This window comes from Podarcis erhardii (genome assembly GCF_964252035.2).
Source record: "Podarcis erhardii genome assembly, chromosome: 7".
Lineage (NCBI taxonomy): Eukaryota > Metazoa > Chordata > Lepidosauria > Squamata > Lacertidae > Podarcis > Podarcis erhardii.
Genome location: NC_138511.1, coordinates 8,304,957 through 8,329,473, shown reverse-complemented (window position 1 = coordinate 8,329,473; position 24,517 = coordinate 8,304,957). Strand labels below are relative to the sequence as shown.

Here is a 24,517-nt window from a genome sequence, read left to right as displayed (position 1 = left end):
TTAAAACAGTGTTTCCCAAACTTGTGTCTCCAACCGTTCTTGGACTACAACTCCCATCATCCCAGTGGTCAGGGATGATGGGAATTGTAGTCCAAAAAGAGCTGGGAAACACGAGTTCAAAGCCTCCAATGAAGTAGAGTCCACCATCTTCTGAGGGAGTCCGTTCCACTGGCAAATACCTCTCACCGTCAGAAAGTTCTTCCGAAAGTTTAGTCAGAATCTCCTGTCTTACCATTTGAATCCATTGGTTCAGCTCCTCCTCTTTGGAGCAGCAGAAAACAAGTTTGCTCTACCTTCCATGTGAACAGTTGGAGGATGTTTAGCCTTGAGAGGAGAAGATGGGTAGGTATCTTCTACTTTCTGAAGCTATCTTCAACCTGTCTTCTCTCAAGGCTAAACACCCTCCAACTCCCTCAACTGTTCATCGAAGGCTTGGTCTATTAAATGATTGAATTTTTTTTATGTTAACCATTTAGAGATTTTTTTTTTTACTAGGTTAAGCACATGGGACGCGGGTGGTACTGTGGGTTAAACCACAGAGCCTAGGACTTGCCGATCAGAAGGTCGGCGGTTCGAATCCCCGCAACGGGGTGAGTTCCGGTTGCTCGGTCCCTGCTCCTGCCAACCTAGCAGTTCAAAAGCACATCAAAGTAGATAAATAGGTACCGCTGCGGCGGGAAGGTAACCGGTGTTTCCAAGCGCTGCTCTGGTTCGCTGGCCACATGACCTGGAAGCTGTGCACCGGCTCCCTCGGCCAATAAAGCAAGATGAGCGCCGCAAGCCCAGAGTCGTCCACGACTAGACCTAATGTTCAGGGGTCATAGAATCATAGAATCATAGAATCATAGAGTTGGAAGAGACCACAAGGGCCATCGAGTCCAACCCCCTGCCAAGCAGGAAACACCATCAGAGCACTCCTGACATATGGTTGTCAAGCCTCTGCTTAAAGACCTCCAAAGAAGGAGACTCCACCACACTCCTTGGCAGCAAATTCCACTGTCAAACAGCTCTTTCTGTCAGGAAGTTCTTCCTAATGTTTAGGTGGAATCTTTTTTCTTGTAGTTTGGAACCATTGCTCTGTGTCCGCTTCTCTGGAGCAGCAGAAAACAACCTTTCTCCCTCCTCTATGTGACATCCTTTTATATATTTGAACATGGCTATCATATCACCCCTTAACCTCCTCTTCTCCAGGCTAAACATGCCCAGCTCCCTTAGCCGTTCCTCATAAGGCATCGTTTCCAGGCCTTTGACCATTTTGGTTGCCCTCCTCTGGACACGTTCCAGTTTGTCAGTGTCCTTCTTGAACTGTGGTGCCCAGAACTGGACACAGTACTCCAGGTGAGGTCTGACCAGAGCAGAATACAGTGGCACTATTACTTCCCTTGATCTAGATGCTATACTCCTATTGATGCAGCCCAGAATTGCATTGGCTTTTTTAGCTGCCGCGTCACCCTGTTGGCTCATGTCAAGTTTGTGGTCAACCAAGACTCCTAGATCCTTTTCACATGTACTGCTCTCAAGTACATGTAAAGGTCCCTTTACCTTTTAAGCATATAGTTTTTTAAAAAATATAAATGAAATAGGCACAGACCAGAAGTATGGTGGTCTGACCATTTCCAGCTGTATTCACCTACAGAAAGGCAAGTTGAGGCAGGTGCTCTGAGCTTTACCCTCACTTTTCTCAAGCAGGATGGGGAAGTAGGATTGGGGTGGACGGCCAGTGACTCAAACAGCACACACTTTGCTTCTTGGTATGTTTATTTTAGATATTGGTTAAGCACTCCCAACCGCTCTCCTCTTGCCAACGCCTCCACCAGCCCCAGGGCTCTGGAGGAGGTCATCTTGAACACAGAGGGCAGAGATATTTTGTTCCCTGTTGTAGACATTGGTTAAATAATAATTAAAAAAAAAACAAAAACTTTACAATAATACATTTTTGTTGTAGTTTTGATCCTTAAAAAAGAAGAGAGGAAAGCTAAAGGAACCCTATCCAGGTTATGTGTTTGGTTACGTATATCCATATGTACCGTATTTTTCGCTCTATAAGACGCACCAAACCACAAGACGCATCTAGTTTTTGGAGGAGGAAAACAAGAAAAAAAATATTCTGAATCTCAGAAGCCAGAACAGCAAGAGGGATCGCTGCACAGTGAAAGCAGCAATCCCTCTTGCTGTTCTGGCTTCTGGGATAGCTGCGCAGCCTGCATTCGCTCCATAAGATGCACACACATTTCCCCTTACTTTTTAGGAGGGAAAAGGCGAGTCTTATAGAGCAAAAAATACGGTATATAAAGAAGCAGGTCTCTCTTGATATACATATGCTAGATATGCCTAGGATCAAAGGAGAGTAATGAATGCTGGTTGCCAGCTATGGCTGCTTCCATCCACCAGGAACCCAAAGTGACATTGGGGCAACCTTGAGAAGAGGGGAAGTTTCACCTCTTGGACAGCAAAAATCCTAGAAAAGAGAGAGGAAGGGAATCAGAAGAAACAGCAGAACGGGGTATCTCCTCTGGACCTGTCCGATACGCTTCTTGTTCCACCACAAGACTTGACTGGGTTTGCTATCAGGAAGGCTGTCCTGAAGGCCTAGAAAATCATGGGGTGTTGCTGCTCATCTCACAGTGCTCCTTGCACTCCTGGAGGGACCCCCCTGCCCCCCGCCAGCTGCACAAACATCTTCTCCACCTTCTGCTTCAAGAGGAGAAAGTTAAGACACTTCTGTGGGTGACGGAAGCCAAGCTTGGCTGAGGGGAGGAAGGAGACAGTTGTGTGGTTTGTTTTTTTCCAAGCAGCAAAAAGGAATGGTATGGAGACTGTGGGGACAGGGGGAAAGGGACATAGCTGTCTCTTGCCCTGCAAAGCAGTTTGGCAAACTAAGGCGCATAAGCCACAATTGGCTCAGTCTCTCCGTCCAGAGTCGGCCTCCTCGAGATTCTCCAACTGCTTGCAAAAGCAGGCGTGCTCCTTTGAAACGCCATTTGCGACCCCTTTCGAACATGGATGTATTTGGACACAATGGGAGACTCTTGGACTCTTGCTCTAGACACTTCAAACCAAAAAGAAACACAAAGCGAAAAAAAAACCCTTCTTTGAGTATGCAGAATTCCTGGCGTTTAAGTGCTCCCTCAGCACAGATTTCCTGGGGGAAATTGTCCTGTCAAAGCTCCTGCAAAACTTGCCGCCGTGCCTTTTCGAAAGCAGAGACTCCAGAAGGCCAAAAGGCCGAAGGAAACATTTTCAAGGTGTCTTTGTCCATCTCTGCATGCGCAAAAGTTTGGGCTGCGCTTTCCCCCACCCCCTCAGAGCACTCATCCCTCTTTTCTTCTATAATGCCACTATCAAAAGGAGGAGAGGGAGAGCAAAGAGGGTCCCTGGGACAGAAGGCCGGATGCCAGATCCATTTGTGTCCACAAACGTCTTCTGTTCGGGGATCATGTCTGTGGTCAGCGACTTCTGCAGGGAGAAAGGAGGAGGGGGGGAGGGAGAGAGGAAAAGAAAGGAGGGTCAGTTCAACAGAGCGGCAGCCACCCCAGGGCACTGGAGTTTTTCCTGAAAGAGCTGCTTCTCTCCTTCCAAGCCAAGGAGCCAGACCTCTTGGTTTCGAGCGAGGATATTGGCAAGTGTCATTGTCAGCATGCAAACCAATACAGCTCTCCTGGGGAGATTAGTAAAAACCTAGGCTGCCAACCTAGCAGTTCGAAAGCACGTCAAAGTGCAAGTAGATAAATAGGTACTGCTCCGGCGGGAAGGTAAATGGCGTTTCCGTGCGCTGCTCTGGTTCGCCAGAAGCGGCTTAGTCATGCTGGCCACATGACCCGGAAGCTGTATGCCGGCTCCCTCGGCCAATAAAGCAAGATGAGCGCCACAACCCCAGAGTCGGCCACAACTGGACCTAATGGTCAGGGGTCCCTTTACCTTTTACCTTAGGCAGTGACTGCAGGAGGCTCTGCATCAATAATAATAATAATAATAATAATAATAATAATAATAATAATAATAATAATATATTACATTTACCCTGCCCACCTGGCCGCGCCTCCCCAGCCACTCTGGGCGGCTTCCAACAGAATATTTAAAACATGACAAAACATCAAACATTAAAAACTTCGCTAAACAGTGCTGCCTTCAGATGTTTTCTAAAAGTCAGGTAGTTGTTTATTTCCTTGACATCTGATGGGAGGGCGTTGTTGTTGTTGTTGTTGTTTCTTTATATCCCTCCCATTACCCTGCCCAAGACTCAAGACTGCATACGCCAATCAAAGCAACACAGATAAATGCAAAAAGCTACAAACATATACAAATGTTTACAAGTAATTACTGTAAACTCCAATAGAATTAAAACCGTCTAAAGAACAGATCTATTAAAATACAGATGATGAAAAACAATAAAAGCAGGACAGCACTCCTTAAAAGTCCTTTCCTTTAAAAAAACAAACAAACAAAACCCAGTCATTTCCCAAAGGCCTGTAGGGGTAATACCATCTTCACTTGCTGTCAGAAGGACAACAAGGAGAGAGCCAGGCTAACTTCTCTAGGGAGGGAGCTCCAAAACCTGGGAGCAGCCACCGAGAAGGCTCTATCCTGCATCCCCAGCAAGCAGGCCTGTGATGGAGGCAGGACTGAGAGAAGGGTCTTCCCTCAAGATTTCAGAACCCAGGCTGCTTTGATGGGAGGATAGGTAAGGGTAAAGGGACCCCTGACCATTAGGTCCAGTCATGGCCGACTCTGGGGTTGCGTCGCTCATCTCGCTTTATTGGCCGAGGGAGCCAGCGTACAGCTTCCGGGTCATGTGGCCAGCATGACTAAGCCACTTCTGGTGAACCAGAGCAGCGCACGGAAACGCCGTTTACCTTCCCGCCAGAATGGTACCTATTTATCTACTTGCACTTTGACGTGCTTTCGAACTGCTAGGTTGGCAGGAGCAGGGACCGAGCAACAGGAGCTCACCCCGTTGCGGGGATTCGAACTGCTGACCTTCTGATCAGCAAGTCCTAGGCTCTGTGGTTTAACCCACAGCACCACCCGCATCTCACAGTCCCTCAAATAGCTTGGGTCAAAGCCATGAACTCATGGACAGACCTTAGATGAGCCACTGTTCTACACACACACACACACACACACGCACACACACATACACACACACACATACACACACACCATGTACCCCTACCCACTATTATCACATCTGCTTCGCATACTGACGGTCCTGAGTTCAAGTCTCTCTGCAGCCTCCTGGGGAAGGATCACCACTCACTGGCAGTAGAGCTTACTCTTGACATGCAGAAGGACCCAGGTTTAAACCCCGGCTGAAAACAATCTCAGCCAGGAGATAATAGGAAAGGTCTCTCTTCTCTCTGCAAGGCAACCCCTTGCTAGTCAGTGAAGACAATGGGCTCATCCACAAGTCTGCTTGCCCAGCTGCCTTCCCCTGGGAAAACCCACAGCTTAGCTCTGAATTGGAGCAAACGGCAATCAGGTTTTGCACAGAGTGCTGTTTGTTCTGATTTATCGCTAAAGAGCAGGTTTTCTGAGGGGGAGCAGTGGGACAAAGACAAAACCACTCGGACCTGTGCCTAGAAAGTAGAAAACCACTTGGACCTGCACTTCCTAGGCATAAGGCAAGAAGTGTGGACCAGCCATACATACAGATGGTACTTTCAATTGACGTTCCTGACTGCAGATTCCTTTAATTGTCTTCTTTTAACGGATCGTGGTTTCAATGTGCTGTGTACACCGACTGGGATTGTTATGGTTCTTTTATAATGAATGGTTGTCTATAAATATTTAATAAAATATATAGAATCAATCTACTACGCTAAAGAGGCAAACAGTCTGGACTGGGCTGGGAAAGGGAGCTTCCTCACTTCTACTGATCACCATCTCCTACCAGATGCTAATAATTCCAGTCTACCTTTGCAGGTGTTGTGAGAATTACTGAGCTGGAGCACATCTGCTTTAAGTACTTGAAATGTGCTCCGCTGGTAGCATCATCATCATCAGTCATCAGGTCATCCAGAACAAAGGGATCACAACCAACAGCATGGAATACTTTGGGTTCGTGTAACAAGGAAGGAGATTCTGGTGAATCTCAATCCACTGGATATTACAATATCTGCTTCTGCTTGTGTGTATGGACAGTTAACATCGATAAATAGGCACATAGAAGGGGACTTCTATTCCTGATGCCTCCTAGAGGGCCTGGCTATAGGAGATGGCCAGATGACCTTATGAACTGTTGGGAAACTGTGTACGTGCATCTACTCACAAAGAGTCAATTAAGGTTTGGCAGACAGCCAGAAGGCAATCTGAAGGAGTAAGTCTGCCTGGTGATAACAGAGACATGGAGACCGCTCCCTGATTGGTCAAGCTCTCTCAAAGGAGTGATAATTAATGGCCTACTAACTGGAATGTGTTTGTTTGGAGTTCATGTTCAGTTGTTCTGTTTCATTGTAGGAGTTGTGAATCGTGTATGAGAGAGCAAGCTAAAGATCCATGTTCTGTTCTGGAGCGTGTTGTGGTCAGTCTAGTGCAATGCTTCCCAAGTGGGGGGGGGTACTGCTCCTGGGGGGCAGTGGGATTCCAGGGGGTGGGTGCTAAGAGGCAAGGGAACAACAAGGGAGGTGCTAGAGGTGTCAATGACTATCAGACTTTGAAAAGCTGGTATCACTGGATCAAGTCTGTCGAATTAATTCAACAAAAGAGTTTGAATTGGATTTTGAATACATGTGCAATTAATTGTTGCTGTTTTGCATTTTGTTGTGTTCTATGATCTGCCTTAGTGGGTCATGCAAACCGCTCTCCCGAATAATCCTTTTTATAAGCTAAGGCACTGGGGATGAGTTTATCGATCCAAGGGAAGTGGCCCCCAAAAGTCTGGGAATAAATAAAGTTCATTTTCTATGTCTGCAATCCTATACCCACTTATCTAGAAGTAAGACCCTGTGAATTTGCAAAAGGTTAAAAAGAAATAAGACCCAACTTGTCCTATCCTATATAAATCAGGATTGGATAAATGCTGGAGAGGTGGATTGAATAAAAACAGATTACATAAACATCTTTTGGAATTGTTCTCAACTGGAGATATTATGGAAATCTATTCGTGCTAATGTCTTTGATATGTTAGGATACAATATACCCCTTGGAACCTTAAATAGTTCTGCTTGGTTATCTAAAAGCTGCAATTCCACAAAATAATCAAGAAATCGTGTTCAAACTTATAACAACTGCTAAGATTGCAATATCAAATAATTAGGAGGTGGGGGACTCAAATCTCCTACTATATCTGAATGGACTGAGGAAAATTTGGTTTGATTAAGCTAACTTATTACAAAACAGTACATATAAACCAGCCTAACAGGTTTGTGGAGGGGGGTATATTTTATAATCTTTTGGAACAACAAGTTCAATGATAATGTCCAACCTTTTGCTGCTTTGAGCCTGCTGTGGCAGCACAGTAGTTCTTTATGCTCTTTGTCTTTGTCTTATTTTGTTTACTTTTTTAAAGAAATTAAGACCCCAAGGTAATTACAACTGGGTAGAATGGCCCCACTCTTTAAAATGAGTACATAGTCCACGGGTCCCTCGAATCTGCACCCCGGCACCTCTTTTGATCCCCAAACGAGAGATTCTTTCTGGGAAATGGGGCCTAAATAGATGTCAAAGGGGGCTTCTCTGTATTTGTCCCCTCCAGTTGAAATCTCTTGAGCCTGGAAGAACGACGACGTGAGCTTTGAAGAGGCTCCTCTCGGGGATGAGCGAGAAAGGACCAAAGAGCCATTAATGTTTCAAAACCAGGAGCTAGTCGAGGAATCAGGGATCAGAGCAGCATCCTTTGGCATGAAACCATCAAAGACGCACGTTTCTTTCCCTTCATGAACTTGAGAGAGATAACTTCAGCTGCAAAAAAAAGACCTCATTAAATTCCACAAGATGGATTTCCTTCAGGAGCTCCTCAAGCCACAGAGAACAAGCAAATTACCTTGTTTATGAGATGCCGCTGTACATATAAAAACCATCTCTGAATTGATGGAGAGCAATTTGACCTGGGCGACAGGGGGAAGGCAGTTATGCCAGAACGCCCAGTTAAGAGAGGTGGAGGCAGCAGAGGACGGGTGGCTTTCATTCACAATTTACTATGTATTATTACTTATTGATTACATTTTTATCCCACTTCTTTTTCTCCAAGGAGCTTGAAGGGGCATACAAGGTTCTTTTGCCCCCTCCTCCTTTAATCCCCATGACAACCCTAGGAGGGAGGTCAGGCTGAGAGGCAGTGAATGCCTCAAGGTCACCCAGTGGGTGCCATGATGGCCAGGTGGGGATTTGAACCCTCGTCTCCCAAGTCCCAGTCCTCATGTAATCCTCACAATAGCCCTGTGAGATAGGTTAGGCCAAGAGACAGCAACTGGCCCAAGGTCCCCCAGGGAGCTTCATGATGAGATTTTTCCAGGACCAAGGTAAAACTGCCCAGCTCCCAACTTAGTTTTGCTGTTGGATTTTGTTAACATACTCATAGAATTGCAGAGTTGGAATTGCAGAGTTGTCATCTAGTCCAACCCCCTGCAATGCAGCAATCTCAACTAAAACACCCATGACAGATTTACATTTATAGTACTGAAATGTTAGGGAAACGTTTTTGCACTCTTTGGTTTTGAAATGCGTTCTTGCATGTAAGCCGCTTTGGCCTGATTTTTTTGAGTGGAAAAGTGGCATACAAATAAAATTACGAATGAATGATGAGCGAATGATGGTCAAGTGGGGATTTGAACCCAGGTCCCAGAGGGACGCAGGTGGCGCTGTGGGTTAAACCACAGAGCCTAGGACTTGCCGATCAGAAGGTTGGCGGTTCGAATCTCCGCGACGGGGTGAGCTCCCGTTGCTCGGTCCCTGCTCCTGCCCACCTAGCAGTTCGAAAGCACCTCAAAGTACAAGTAGATAAATAGGTACCGTTCCGGCGGGAAGGTAAATGGCGTTTCCGTGCGCTGCTCTGGTTCACCAGGAGCGTCTTAGTCATGCTGGCCACATGACCCGGAAGCTGTACGCCGGCTCCCTCGGCCAATAAAGCGAGATGAGCGCCGCAACCCCAGAGTCGGCCACAGCTGGACCTAATGGTCAGGGGTTCCTTTACCTTTACTACCCAGAATTCCCAGTATGCAGAGCCAGGGGAGGGGGAGATACCTGTCCATCTCTAATGTGGGATGTAATCCTCTGGAGCAGTCAAGTACAACATTTCCTGTTTGCCTAGAGTGAACATGCAGGGGAATGTTGGTCCAGCCAGTTGAACTTCCTGTTACACCTGGTCTGGAGCATCCTTCCTTTTGCATGTGACCAGGTAGGTGGGTGTGACCCTTCCAGACCTTACAAAAGGTCCAGTCATGAAGCCACCTTCCTCTTTTTGACTCTTTTGCCTTTTGCCTCCTGGACTACACTGCTGGCTCTCAGCCAGCCATACAGGGATATATCCAGATGGGGTAAATCCACTCCTTCTATTTATTTGCAACTTCAAGCCTAAAGCCCACCTTCAGGAACCACACTGTGCTCTGATCGTGAGTAAACTTCTTTTTGTTACTTATGAACAAGACTGTTGTGTCTTTATTCTTTCATGAGGATTCAAAGGGATCTTAACCAGGAATAATAGAACTTATGAGACTCTAACGAATCTGCAACTAGTTTCCTGCTGTGTAAAAGGGGGAATGTACTCTGCTGCATGAATAAACTCACTAGCATGAGTTAGGAAGGATAATATTTACAGTGGATGCTTGGGTTGCGAACGTGATCTGTGTGGGAAGCACATTCGCAACCCGCAGCGCCGCATCCGTGCATGCGCGGGTAACGATTCGGCGCTTCTGCGCATGCACAAAGCGCAATTTTGCGCTTATGCGCAAGCGCCAAAACCCAGAAGTAACCCGTTCTGCTACAACCCAAAATCGTGCAACCCAAAGCGTCTGTAAGCCGAGGTATATCCTCACAAGATTCCCACATCTAACCCATCTGGATTCCCAAAGACCATTCCTTTCTCAAAGGTCTGCAGTGGTGCTCTTCCATGGGTGCCCTGCCTGCAGACTCAGCGTGCCCCCTCACCCTCACAGGGGCACCCTGTGACACCCATGCCTGGCCTCCCTGGATCCGTGTGTGCAGAACTCCGGGGCTTGATGTCCTTGTGAGGCAGCGGCCCAAGGGCAATGGACAAATTCTCATGCTCATCACAAGCTGGCAATTACTCAGCTGGGGAGGCGGGAGGCTTGGATGCTATCTGTTTGCTTAAATATCTCGCCTCTTTACATGCATTTCTCGACACTCCAACTGCCAGAAGAGATTTGGAGAGGGAACAAGAAGGGCCCCCACGTTTAGCTCCCTGGGAGCCTCCTGCCCTTTCCTTTATTTAATGAGGGGGGAGAGAAGAGAAAAAGAGAAGAGATTTCATTGCACCAACATTGCTGCTTCTTCATAAATGTCTAGATCTTGGACAGCAGTTCTGCTACACAGCATGCCAAGCCGAAGGGGTGCAAAATTGAGAAGATCCATCACTGAGACGGTCCATTTGGGGGTGCCAAATTTTGGCCTTGCAAGGGCGCCTGGAAGGGTCACACCCACCTACCTGGTCACATGCAAAAGGAAGGATGCTCCAGACCAGGTGTAACAGGAAGTTCAACTGGCTGGACCAACATTCCCCTGCATGTTCACTCTAGGCAAACAGGAAATGTTGTACTTGACTGCTCCAGAGGATTACATCCCACATAAGAGATGGACAGGTATCTCCCCCCCTGGCTCTGCATACTGGGAATTCTGGGTAGTAAAGGTAAAGGAACCCCTGACCATTAGGTCCAGTCATGACCGACTCTGGGGTTGCGGTGCTCATCTCGCTTTATTGGCCAAGGGAGCCGGCGTACAGCTTCTGGGTCATGTGGCCAGCATGACTATGCTGCTTCTGGCGAACCAGAGCAGCGCACAGGAACGCCGTTTACCTTCCCACCGGAGCGGTACCTATTTATCTACTTGCACTTTGACGTGCTTTCGAACTGCTAGGTTGGCAGGAGCAGGGACCGAGCAACAGGAACTCACCCTGTGGCGGGGATTCGAACCACCGACCTTCTGATCGGCAAGCCCTGGGCTCTGGGGTTTAACTCACAGCACCACCCGCGTCCCACTGGGCAGCTGGTATTAGGATAGAATAAAAAGACTGTATGGAAGCAAATCATCTAGCTGAGGAAGGGCCCCCATGCTTAATATTATTAATTTGCTTATTTAGCATATTTGTCTCCTAATGTTTATACACCACTGGTTTGTAAAAATAAAATAAAATAAAAATCTCAAAGCAGTTTGCCGAAAAGATGCCACACTCAAAGTGCGAGTTCGATTCCTGCATTGCAGAGGGTTGGACTAGATGGCTCTTGTGGTCCCCTCCAGCAATACAATTCTATGATTCTAATGAAAGCAGGATGGCTCTTATGTGACACCTGTAATCGTGGTACAGTGGTACCTTGGGTTACATACACTTCAGGTTACATATGCTTCAGGTTACAGACTCCGCTAACCTAGAAATAGGTCCAGCGCCGAGGGCCTTCTGGTGGTTCCCTCAGTGCAAGAGGCCAAGTTACAGGGAACCAGGCAGAGGGCCTTCTCGGTAGTGGTGCCCGCCCTGTGGAACGCCCTCCCACCAGATGTCAAAGCGATAAACAACTACCTGACATTCAGAAGACATCTTAAGGCAGCCCTGTTCAGGGAAGTTTTTAATCTGTGATATTTTAGTGTATTTTTGGTTTATATGGAAGCCGCCTAGAGTGGCTGGGGAGGCCCAGCCAGATAGGCAGGGTATAAATAATAAATTATTATTATTATTATTATTATTATTATTATTATTATTATTATTATAAGAAATAGTACCTCAGGTTAAGAACTTTGCTTCAGGATGAGAACTGAAATCGTGCTCCGGTGGCACGGCAGCAGCAGGAGGCCCCATTAGCTAAAGTGGTGCTTCAGGTTAAGAACAGTTTCAGGTTAAGTACGGACCTCGGGAACGAATTAAGTACGTAACCCGAGGTACCACTGTATTTCCTCCGATAGAAGCAGCCAAGTGGGTGCATATGGGCAAGGTGACCTCGCAGGTAGACTGGTCCCAAGTTATTAAGGGCTTTGGATACTAATCCAACACCTTGAACTTGACCCAGTAGCATTTGAAATTTTCAATTATTCTTGTTATTTTTCTTAGTGATTATTTTATTGCTTTATCTTTTTTGTACACCATTTTGAGGTGTGTGGTTTTTTTCTTTTCTTTTAACAATCGGGCGGTGCATAATTTTTTTGAAATAAATATTCACAGTTTTTGGAAGAGAAGGGATGGAAACTGGTGCGCTGATATACTGATAAACAGAGGATATCTATATTGGTGTACAAAGGTTTCTAAGTGTTATGTACTGAGTTGAATAGGATCCAAAATGCAGCAGTCTGATTGGTCCTAGGACAATAAGATTCAGAATGCAGCAGTCTGATTGGTCCTAGAACAATAGGATCCAAAATGCAGCAGTCTGATTGGTCCACAGGAGCCACCCAATCCAGCTCCAAGTGGAAGTGAACCCACAACCTGATTTGCCTACAGGAGAATCCCGGAATTAGCCAATCACGTGGGGCCCATTGTGTAAATCATGTATATAAAGCAGACATTCTGGGGGAACTTCTATTCCTCCTCACCACTATGAGCTGAATAAAGAGCATGAAATCCACTCTCCACCGAGGATATTTCACTAAGCCACCCCAAAATGGGCACCTGCATCCAGCACTGAGTGCATATTATGGGGTACACACCCTAGAACCATAGAATTGTTGTCCCTGAGATTAAAAGTCTCATGCTCTACTGACTGAGCCACCAAGTCTAAACCTCCAGACAAATTCTAGAATAGGGCACTCTAGGTCTTTGCGGGGGGAGGGGGGGTCGTACAGTTTGGAGCTGGTCTTTGTCAACTACCGCACCAAAAGACTTTTTTTTTTTTTTTGCCTGAGCAAGATGTAACAAAGGTTGTCCAGATTTGACCCCAGGCTTGGGTAATGAATGTCCCTTGTTCCAGGGCAGGCAGCGAATCAGTCAATGGGGCCGAGCATGTGCTAATGGAGAGGAAAACGTTCTGTCCTATCCCCCACTTGCCGTGGGGAGGGGGGGGAGAGGTTCTGTCGCGAGTAGAGGTGCCCGCAAACGGAGCACCGGGTCTCTGATGCGATGCAACTCTAGCATGAAATTGAGCCACTGATTGTCTCATGTGGCGGTAACGAGAAGCATAAGATGTAATTTCTCAGGCATGCCGGATCTAATTAGAGGCTGCCCAAGGGTGACATTGCTGCCTTTTGCATCTGCTCACCGAGCTGAGGAGGGGATCCAAATGGCCAACAAGACCCCCGGGAGAGGAGGAAGGGCTTCAGCAGAGAGTTGTCTCGCAGGTGGGCTGGGGAGGGGTGCAAGCAGGCATTGTGTCTCCACGCACATGGGAATGCGCTCTTTGGCGAGGGGCTCACTGAACCGGCCATGTGCCAAGGCCTCCTGCTGCTCCCTCGAGTCTTGTGCAAGCATGGCTTGAATCACAGAATCAGAACTGTCATGTAGGAAGGGAGACCAAGGTTCATGTAGTCTAGCCCTTTGCGATGCAGAAATCATAGGTAAAGACACTAGGTAAAGAACTTCCTGACAGTGAGAGCTGTTCGACAGTGGAATTTGCTGCCAAGGAGTGTGGTGGAAGTCTCCTTCTTTGGAGGTCTTTAAGCAGAGGCTTGACAACCATATGTCAGGAGTGCACTGATGGTGTTTCCTGCTTGGCAGGGGGTTGGACTCGATGGCCCTTGTGGTCTCTTCCAACTCTATGATTCTATGATTCTATGATTCTATGATTCTATGACCGATGCCCACCCAGTATATTTTCAGAAACCTCTGATGAAGGAGAGTCCATCACCTTCCCAGGTCATATACCGTATATACTTGAGTATGTTGTTGTTGTTTAGTCATTTAGTCGTGTCCACCTCTTTGAGACCCCATGGACTAGAGCACACCAGGCACTCCTGTCTTCCACTGCCTCCCGCACTTTGGTCAAACTCATGCTGGTAGCTTCGAGAACACTGTCCCACCATCTCGTCCTCCATCGTCCCCTTCTCCTTGTGCCCTCCATCTTTCCCAACATCAGGTTCTTTTCCAGGGTGTCTTCTCTTCTCATGAGGTGGCCAAAGTACTGGAGCCTCAGCTTCACGATCTGTCCTTCCAGTGAGCACTCAGGGCTGATTTCCTTCAGAATGGAGAGGATTGATCTTCTTGCAGTCCATGGGACTCTCAAGAGTCTCCTCTAGCACCATAATTCAAAAGCATCCATTCTTCGGCGATCAGCCTTCTTTATGGTCCAGCTCTCACTTCCATACATCACTACTGGGAAAACCATAGCTTAAACTATACGGACCTTTGTTGGCAAGGTGATGTGTCTGCTTTTTAAGATGCTGTCTAGGTTTGTCATTGCTTTTCTCCCAAGATACTTGAGTATAAGCCGACCAAAATAAAAGCCGAGGCACCTAATTTTAGCACAAAATACTGGGAAAACTTATGGACTTGAGTATAAGCTGGTTCACCACACCACAAACCTGGTGGTGGCAGCAGTGGCGGAGGAGGAATGAGCAGCCCGAAAGCAGCCCTTTGGGGCTGCTCATCCCTCCGCCACTGCTGCCCACCTCATTCGAGTATAAGCCAAGGGGGGCTTTTTCAGCATAAAAAAATGTACTGAAAAAGTTGGCTTATACTCGAGTGTATATGGTAATTATAAACCTCTAGAGTTGGAAGGGACACAAAGGTCATCAAGTCCAGCTCCCAGCAATGCAGGAATCTCAACTAAAGCATCTATGACAGATGGTCATCCAACCTCAACTTAACCCCCCCCCCCATGAAGATCATTTTTTTAACAAAAACAAAACCTCCATTGAAGGAGAATCCACCACCTTCCGAGGGCATCAGTTCCACAGTTGAACAGCTCTTACCCTCAGAAAACTCTTCCTAATGTTTAGTTAGAACCTCTTGTCTTTTGAATCCATTGGTTTGACTCCTAGGCTTTTGAGCAGGAGAAAACAATCTGTTCCATCTTCCATGTGGAAGCCCTTTAGATATTTGAAGGTAGCTGTCATCTCATCTCTCAGTCTTCTCTTCTCCAGGTTAAACATCTCCAAGTCCTTCAGCTGCTCAAATGACCCTCATTTAGATTCCACCTAAACATTAGGAAGAACTTCCTGACAGTAAGAGCTGTTCGACAGTGGAATTTGCTGCCAAGGAGTGTGGTGGAGTCTCCTTCTTTGGAGGTCTTGAAGCAGAGGCTGGACAACCATGTGTCAGGAGTGCTCTGATGGTGTTTCCTGCTTGGCAGGGGGTTGGACTCGATGGCCCTTGTGGTCTCTTCCAACTCTATGATTCTATGATTCTATGATTCTATCAGAGGCAGACTGACCATGAGTGTGTCTGCTCTGCCTCCCTGTGCCCCCCACTGTCACCTTCCGTGAGCTGACCCCCTTTATCAGCTGCTTTTTGGAGCTAAAACTTACACAAGCAACAAGAAAATGAATGGAAAGTTGAGTTGGCGGGACTGGCCATATGCCCCATCCTCTGAGGCTGGGCCTTTCAGACTCCACACTCTGTGACCTGCTGTGATGGCCTGGGATTCGGACTCGGATGCTGAACCTGAGGGATCCCAGCCTGCACAGGATTCCCCACCTCCAGAACCAGCTGAGCCGGGGCTGGGGCATGAGCCTAAAGGGTCCTCACCTGTGCTGGGTCCTCAGGTGCAGGCACCAGCTGAGTCCGCTCTGGCTCCTGAGGTGATGGAGGACCCATTGCCTGCAGGTGCTCCACTCTCAGCCCCGTCAGGGGAAGCTGAGGTTGCCTCTGGGTCCGGTAACCCTCCAGTCTCTCCTGAGCTGCAGAGGCTCATGGGCAGAGAGGCGGAGGGAACTAAGTTCCCGCAGGAGGAGTGCTCGCTTCCAGGCCAGGAGAGGCGAGTCACCAGAGGATCGGGGCCGCCCTATGCCTCGGGGCAGATAAAAGCTGGCCAGCCCCAGTCCCAAGTGGCGGGAGCAACATAGTTGGTTGCTAGTTCCTGCCTGAACCCTGTCCTGCTTCTCTGCCAGAGCTCCTGACCCGCCCTGGCTCCCTGCTTGCTTGCCTGTTCCTGATTTCACCGGACTCCCTGCCCTGCACCCAGCTTCAGCTACTATGGACTGCCTCCATGTTGCACCTTGACCATGGACTGGACTTGGACCTCGCCTCTCGGATAATCCACAGGACCAGAACACCTGCAAAGCAAACCTGTGCTCTTTAGTCACCATGAAGGGATGCAGGGATGCCTTCTCATCGGACTTACCTGGATGGAGGCTGAAGTGGTCGTCACACCTGTGTCGTAGATGGTGTTGCTTTCATTGGTGTCATATGTTGATGTCTCCATCTTGGGCGGCAAGGTGATGTGTTGAATCGGCGGGAGAGGCCGGTCCGTGCCGTTGCCAAAAGCCTGGATGGCATTTCCTGGAGAGGAAAACAGACAGCTTTACTGAAGGAACAACGAAATCTCCTTCTCGACATCACCTCCATGCCCTTTCCTGTCAGGCTTCCTGGTTGGGGACCCACCCCTCTCTGACTTGCCCATTGCATCCGGCAAGTGCTCTGCAGCCACACATGAATGCCATATAATGAATGTAACCACAGGAGACGGTAAATGCGACCAACTGGATGGCAAATTCATGGAGGAGGGGGCTAGCGAGGGCTATTAGCCATGCATGAAGGCTAAGTTCTGCCTCCACATCTGGAAGCAGCAAGGCTTCTGAATTCCATTTGCTGGAAACTCTTGTGCTCAGATCCTGCTTGCGAGTTTCTCAAAAGTGGCACATGGTATGTAATGGTGGAGAGGGCTATTGATGGCTACTAACCATAATGTGATCAGGCCAATGGCCCATCAAGACAGCATCCTGCTCTTACAGTGGACTCGATGGGCCATTGGTCTGATCACATTATGGTTAGTAGCCATCAATAGCCCTCTCCACCATTACATGTGGCACTCTCTCTCTCTCTCTCTCTCTCTCTCTCACACACACACACACACACACACACGCATGAGGCTCCACGGTGTTTGAGAACAGCCCTAACCTCCATCTGGCCAACTTCTACTCTGGGGACCACGGAATGACTTACGCAGGCAGGGGTTTTCCATGAAGTCCTTCAGGAACTTCTCACACTCTTCCTCCATGTTGCCACTGCCCCGGCAGGAGCACGACGGGGACACGACGAGGTTGGCAGTGCTGGAGTCAACATAGTTGGGTGTCATGTCCAACCCTGTCCAAGAAGGGAGAGGGTAAAGCTTGAGTCTGCCACCTCCTACACACAGGTAAAGGTAAAGGGACCCCTGACCATTAGGTCCAGTCATGGACAACTCTGGGGTTGCTGTGCTCATCTCGCTTTATTGGCCGAGGGAGCCGGCGTACAGCTTCTGGGTCATGTGACTAAGCCGCTTCTGGCGAACCAGAGCAGCACACGGAAATGCCGTTTACCTTCCCGCTGGAGTGGTACCTATTTATCTACTTGTACTTTGATGTGCTTTTGAACTGCTAGGTTGGCAGGAGCTGGGACCGAGCAACGGGAGCTCACTCCGTCGTGGGGATTCGAACCGCCGACCTTCTGATCAGCAAGCCCTAGGCTCTGTGGTTTAACCCACAGTGCCACCCGTGTCCACCCCTACACACAAAGGGATGGACAATGCCACCGTCTTTATAATTCCTTTCTCAAAACCCTGCCCCATTTGTCCTGCACACATCAGGTACTGGACCCCCAGGGTTCAATTTAAGCATCAGTGTGTATCCTCTCCAAAGAGGAAATAAATATTGTTTCCTCCTCCTTTCTGCCATGTGCTTAAGCTACCTCTACACTTAGACCACATGTCTGACTCTGGCTGCATTTTCTACCCAAGACTATTTTGCCTGTATTATCCTTGCGTGGAACAATGCATTACTGAGACCTTGCAACGGCAAGCAAAGCATTTTAAACTTACTTAACATAGAATCGTGGAGCTGGAAGGGACCCCAAGGGTCATCTAGTCCAACCCCCTGCAATGCAGGAAGCTCAACTAAAGCATCCTCAACAGAGGGCCATCCAGGCTTTGCTTTAAAATGCCCAGTGAAGAAGATTCCACCACCTCCTGAAGGAATCCATTCCACTGTGGAACAGCTCCTGCTGTCAGAAAGTTCTTCCCGGTGTTTAGTCAGAATCTCCTTTCTTGTAACTTGAATCCATTGGTTTGAGTCCTACCCTCCAGAGCAGGAGAAAACAAGCTTGCTCCATCTTCCGTGTGACAGCCCTTGAGATATTTGAAGATGGCTATCACATCCCATCAAATGGTCTTTTCATTGCAAGAGGGGCAGAAAGAGGTCAGCTGCTGTGTGCAGCTAATTGGGATAAGAAAGGTCCATGAACCTACATTCCTAATGCTATCTGCCAATCACCCATTCCCACCACCCTTCTGAGTAATACCCCTCCCCACCTTCTCACTATATAGAAGGGTCTGGTGACTTCTGTTTCGGTGTATCTGAAGAAGTGTGCATGCACACGAAAGCTCATACCTAGAACTAACTTAGTTGGTCTTTAAGGTGCTACTGGAAGGAATTTTTTTATTTTGTTTTGACTACATTCCTAATGTTGTTCTGCTGCACAAGCTGTGACTTTATTTTAGACTCTGCTGCGGCTCTCGGTGTGCTAGCCCTGGGCTTCATGTGTGTGGCAATGGAGGGCAACTACCAAAACATCACCCCACATGTGGAAAACCACTGGTGCCAGGCTGCCCATCAGCCTTGGTGAGGACAGCTGGGGTGGGGCAGCGGATCCAGGTATCCCCTTTTTCTCCCTTGCCACCTTCAGTGTACCAGGGCCTCCCGCCTCCAGTAGCCTCAGGTAGGAGCAGAGGAGGCAGGGAGGCAGATGGAAGCTTTCTCTGTTTTGCCTCAAGTGACAAAATGCCTTGGGCCAGCCCCATTCAGTACATTCACAATGGGGTAGCATGCAATTCTATATTGGATTTTCTTCCTGTATCATACTAAACACGGTTCAGTAAAATCTGATTTGGGAGTGGGGTGGGGAGAGTACAGACCACTATTTAAATGAGGAGGATCATAGAATCCAACTGTAGAGCTGGAAGGTGCGGGAATGTTCAGGGAGACAGGAGAGGATATATTGTTTAATAATATCCTTCCTAACTTGCGCTAGCAAGTTCTGTAACTTAGCAGAGTTTTACATTCCCCTTTTAAACACACAGAGGTTAGCTTGTTGCAAGCTTGTTTAAGCTTCTCAATATAAGATTCCTTGTAATATTCCTCTTAAAAAGAATAGACATGACACAATCTTGTGTAAACTATATAAAAGAAGTTTACTCACACATTCAGTTCACAGATGGATCCCTGAAGGCAAACTTAGTTACAGAGTATATACATGTGGAACTAGCCCATATGGAGATAGTCGCTTTGTTGGCTAAAAGCCAACAGAGCATTTCTAGCTAAAAAAACTGCTGGTCTTGCAACCGAGAAGGCAAAGTGAAGAAAGAAGGGGGGCTAAATGCCCTGTGCTTTTGTTACCTGCACAGGTAAGGTCACGCCCACCTCTAGTCACATGCTAAAGGAAGTTTGTCCCAGCCCAGGAGGAAACAGGAAGTTCTGACTGGCTGGACCAAACATCCCCTGGCATGTCCACTCTAGGAAAACTAGGAATGTTGTACCTGACTGCTATCTATGTATCACAAAAGGGATGTCATGTGGACACTGCCAAAAATAAAAATAAAAGACACAACAAGCAGTTTCAACACAGCGTTAGCTTCAGTGTGGATGAGCCTATTAATGCTACTCACCTATTAGGCCTGCGTAGGAACCAAGACAAGCCTGGTAATTGTCCCCAGGGCAGCTGGTCAGTGACTGGAAAGAGGCTTGGCAATTTGTGTGGAAATCTGCCAGTCTTGACCTGGTGACAAAGACAAGGGAGGAAAGGGGAAGGAAAGTTAAAATACTGCCCTACTCAAGAAGTAGCAAGCTGTTTATGAGAGTCAGGGTGAAGGGAAGAGAGAGGAGATGAAAGGAACTATGGGATTGCCAAATCCTGGAAGACCTTTAATCTTAGTGCCATGGTACCTTGATTGTCAAACTTAATCCGTTCCGGAAGTCCGTTCCAAAACCAAGGCGTGCTTTTCCATAGAAAGTAACGCAAAATGGATTAATCCGTTCCAGACTTTTAAAAACAACCCCTAAAACAGCCATTTAACATGAATTTTACTATCTAATGAAGCAAACTTTTTCAGTAGGGGGCCGGTCCACTGTACCTCAGACTTTTTGCGGGCTGGACTGTATTATGGGGAAAAAGTGAACGAATTCCCATGCCCCACAAATAACCCAGAGATGCATTTTCAATGAAAGCACACATTCTACTCATGTAAAAACACCAGACAGGCCCCACAAATAACCCAGAGATGCATTTTAAATAAAAGGACACATTCTACTCATGTAAAAACATGCTGATTTCCGGACCATCCACAGGCCGGATTTAGAAGGCGATTGGGCCGGATCCAGCCCCCGAACCTTAGTTTGCCTACCCATGATCTAACAAGACCACTGATCCATAAAATGAAAGCAGTAAATGACATACTGCAGTCACACAATCAATCAGTCAGTAGCTGAACTGGGTTCCACACAGTCACAAAAAAAAAAAGCGCAAAATAGCAGCAAAAACAGACAGACCGCAGTGTAACACTCAAAACGGGGCATGTTCAGCTCCCGAAAAAGGTTCACAAACCAGAACACTTACTTCCAGGTTTGCAGTGTTTGAGTTCCATGTTGTTTGAGTAGCGAGGTGTTTGAGAACCAAGGTACCTTAAAGGCCTTATTGAAGGTACCTTGGTTCTCAAACGCCTCGCTACTCAAACAACATGGAACCCCAGTTAAACTTGCTAAGATATACCATTTGTCTGATAATAAATGTTGGAAATGTAAAGAAAGTGAGGGAACATTCTTTCACCTCTGGTGGACTTGCCCTAGGGTGAAGGCCTTCTGGGAAATGATATATAATGAGCTGAAAAAGGTATTTAAGTATACCTTCACCAAGAAACCAGAGGCCTTCCTTCTGGGCATTGTCGGCCAGAAGGTGTTAAAGAAGGACCGAACATTTTTCATGTATGCAACAACGGCAGCAAGGATACTCATCGCTAAAAACTGGAAGACTCAAGAACTACCCACACTGGAAGAGTGGCAGATGCAACTGATGGACTATATGGAACTAGCCGAGATGACTGGCAGAATCCGAGACCTGGGAGAGGAGAGAGTCGAAGAAGACTGGAAGAAATTCAAGATTTACTTAAAAAAATACTGTAATTTGGTTGAATGCTAAGAAAGGATGCTAGATCATAAATAATTGTGCACCACTAAATTAGTGAGAATTAAGATGATAAGTAAATTTGAGGAAAAATTATAAACCTTTTGGAGAATTTATAGATTATATTTAAATGAATTTGACATAAGAGTGTAAACAAGATGATAAATTGCTGGCAAGAATTGGCAATGATGCAAATGGGAGCGGGAGGCGTGAGGAAGTCCAAAGATGTTATGAAAAGATGTTATGATATATGTTATACTGTTTTTTATTTTTGCATTCATGTTTGAAAAATCCAAATAAAATATTTAAAAAAAAAAAAGAGAACCAAGGTACCACCATAATTTGGATTGCTGGTATTCGAGGGTTTGCAAATGGTCCTTCTTGAAAAGGTATCTCATAAACAAAGTATCTAAAGGGCAGAGTTTGACTGGCCTTTTTTTTGCTATATATAATAGAATCATAGAATGGCAAATTTGAAAGGGACCCCAAATATTGTCTAGCCCTATTCCCCACAATGCAGGAATCACAGCTAAAGCATCCCTGACAGATGTCCAACCACTGATTAAAAACCTGAAATGAAGGAGAGTTCACCACCTTCCAAGGGAGTCCATTCCACTTTCGAACAGCTCTTACCATAAGAAAGTTCATTCATATGGCATGATTTTATTTCTTATACAAATATGGAGGCACATGGTCACTCGGTGCCACCAGCATATGCAAATGTCTGACTCATTTAAGCATATACAAAACTTTGGACACATCTACACAGCTGCAAATAAAACATTTAAAATGTGTTGTAAAGCACAATACTAGGTGGCGATAGTGAGCTATGCAGAATTCAATACATTTTTCAAAACCTTTTCTTAGAAAAAAGCATGATCACAGTGTTTTGTTATATGTGTGTAGATTCCACCTTTTATTCTCAGTAATGATGGAACTCACAGTTGAAGAATACTTTAATTTTTATAAATCTTTTTGTTTTTTAAAAAGGAGTATTTTTGTGAGTTAATACTTTATTATGCCTTTGGAGCTATGTTGCATCTTTAACTATGATTCCTGCTTTGCAAGGTTGAAATTAGATGACTCTTTGGGTCCCTTTCCATCTCTACAATTCTATGATTTTATTATCTTTGTACTTTTGTCCTTCTCTCTTTTTGCCCTTTTTGTTACGTTTGCACTTTTGGCTGTAGTCCGCAAATCAATAAAATAGAATAAAGAATAAAGAATAAAGGCAGTCAAGGGTCTGAACGGCTGCAGGAGGTGGTCATCATGTCACAAGTCATATTCGCAACTCTTTTGTGGCTCTTCCTGGACCTCACACCGTGAGCGAGAGAAGCCAGAGAAAGCTGCCAGGAAGATCTATGTCCGAGATGACCACGGAGGCGTGAAGACCATCACCCAGGGAAGCACAGAAACTAGAGCGGGGCTGAAATGACTCACAGCTTTTCATAAATTTTTCTGGCAGTGCAAAAAAGAAAAAAAGGCACTCTTAGCATTTGGTCCCCACGTCCTTCTTGTGAAATTATGCACTTCCTTCGTTGACAACTGGCTGTCTTTTCTCTCCAGTTAACCCTCAGTGACATCTTCACGCGGCCAAATTGAATTGACTTTGCAGCGTTGTGGCATCTCGTTCGCTGCATAGAATCAGAGAACTGAATCATAGTACTGCAAGGTTTGGACAGGACCCCAAAGGCCATCTAGCCCAACCGCCTGCGGTGCAGGAAACACAGCTAAGGAATCCCTGACAGATGGCCAGCCAACCTATCTTTATAAACCTCCAATGAAGGAGAGGTCACCGTCTTGCGAGTGAGTCCACTGCAGAACAGCTCATACCATCAAGAAGTTCTTCATAAGAATAAGAATAATTTATTTGCACTTTGCCCATCTGGCTGGGCCTCCCCAGCCGCTCTGGGAGGCTTCCAACAAAGATGTCACACGTTAAAAACTTCCCTAAACAGGGCTGCCTTCAGATGTCTTCTAAATGTCAGGTACAGTGGTATCTCGGGTTAAGTACTTAATTCGTTCCGGAGGTCTGTTCTTAACCTGAAACTGTTCTTAACCTGAAGCACCACTTTAGCTAATGGGGCCTCCTGCTGCCGCCATGCCGTGAAGCACAATATCTGTTCTCATCCTGAAGCAAAGTTCTTAACCTGAAGCACTATTTCTGGGTTAGCGGAGTCTGTAACCTGAAGCGTATGTAACCTGAGATACCACTGTAGTTGTTTATCCCTTTGACATCTGATGGGAGGGCGTTCCACAGGGCAGGCGCCACTACCGAGAAGGCCCTCTGCCTGGTTCCCAGTAACCTCACTTCTTGCAGTGAGGGAACTGCCAGAAGGCCCTCAGAGCTGGACCTCAGTGTCTGGGCAGAACGATGGAGATGGAGACACTCCTTCAGGTATACTGGGCTGAGGCCATTGAGGGCTTTAAAGGTCAGCATCAACACTTTGAATTGTGCTCGTAAACGTACTGTGTTTAGACACAGTCGCCTATATCCTTTTCACATGTACCGCTGTCAAACCAGGTGTCTCCCCTCCCTACATTCTATTTGTGGATCTCTCTATTCCTGTCTAAGTGGAGAACTTTACATTTAAAGCCTATTGGTTTTGAACCAATAAATAACCGTTCATAATTCAACACACCTGCCTGGAGGAAGCCTTTTAATCTGTGCGTCTGGGAAGTTATGTGTGTTTCATTTTGCTGGCTTTGACCTGACAGCTCTCTCTTCCTCCATCCCATCAAGAAAGAAACTTGCACCCCTATTTAATCCAAATAACACTGAACCCCCTTTTGATGTGTCCAGTAAATGTAATGGCGCGCATTGTGGAGTGAGCAGTTTAACTACGTGGTTTGGTGAAGAAGCACCTCCTTCTGCCCAAATCTTCCAGCAATTCAGCCTGTTGGCATTTCATAGGTATTTCATCATCTTCGCGGCAATACAGGGCAGGCTGGCAATGCTAAAATCCTGGCATGCGCTGCTGAGTTTGGCATGTTCTCTCAGCCTCTCGCTGGAGCCTGGGCACTCTGGTGTCTTGAGGCATCTGGAAAGCTGGCATGTTCTGGGCAGGTAATGAAGCAAGAGAATAGATGGGTTTTCACCCTTCTTCACTTTGAGGGAGG

At 46.8% G+C, this 24,517-nt stretch overlaps 1 protein-coding gene across 1 annotated transcript in view; it reads right to left on the bottom strand.

Moving 5' to 3' along the window:
- Positions 1-1,740: 1,740 nt before the first annotated feature.
- Positions 1,741-24,517, bottom strand: part of GFRA2 (GDNF family receptor alpha 2) — a 92,280-nt gene continuing 69,503 nt past the window's right edge. The window contains exons 5-8 of the mRNA XM_081868489.1: positions 19,887-19,996; positions 17,192-17,332; positions 16,371-16,528; positions 1,741-3,456 (exon numbers count right to left, since the gene is read on the bottom strand). Of these exons, the coding sequence (XP_081724615.1) occupies positions 3,328-3,456; positions 16,371-16,528; positions 17,192-17,332; positions 19,887-19,996 (538 nt within the window). The 3' untranslated portion in view covers positions 1,741-3,327. The remainder of the gene's footprint in view (positions 3,457-16,370; positions 16,529-17,191; positions 17,333-19,886; positions 19,997-24,517) is intronic.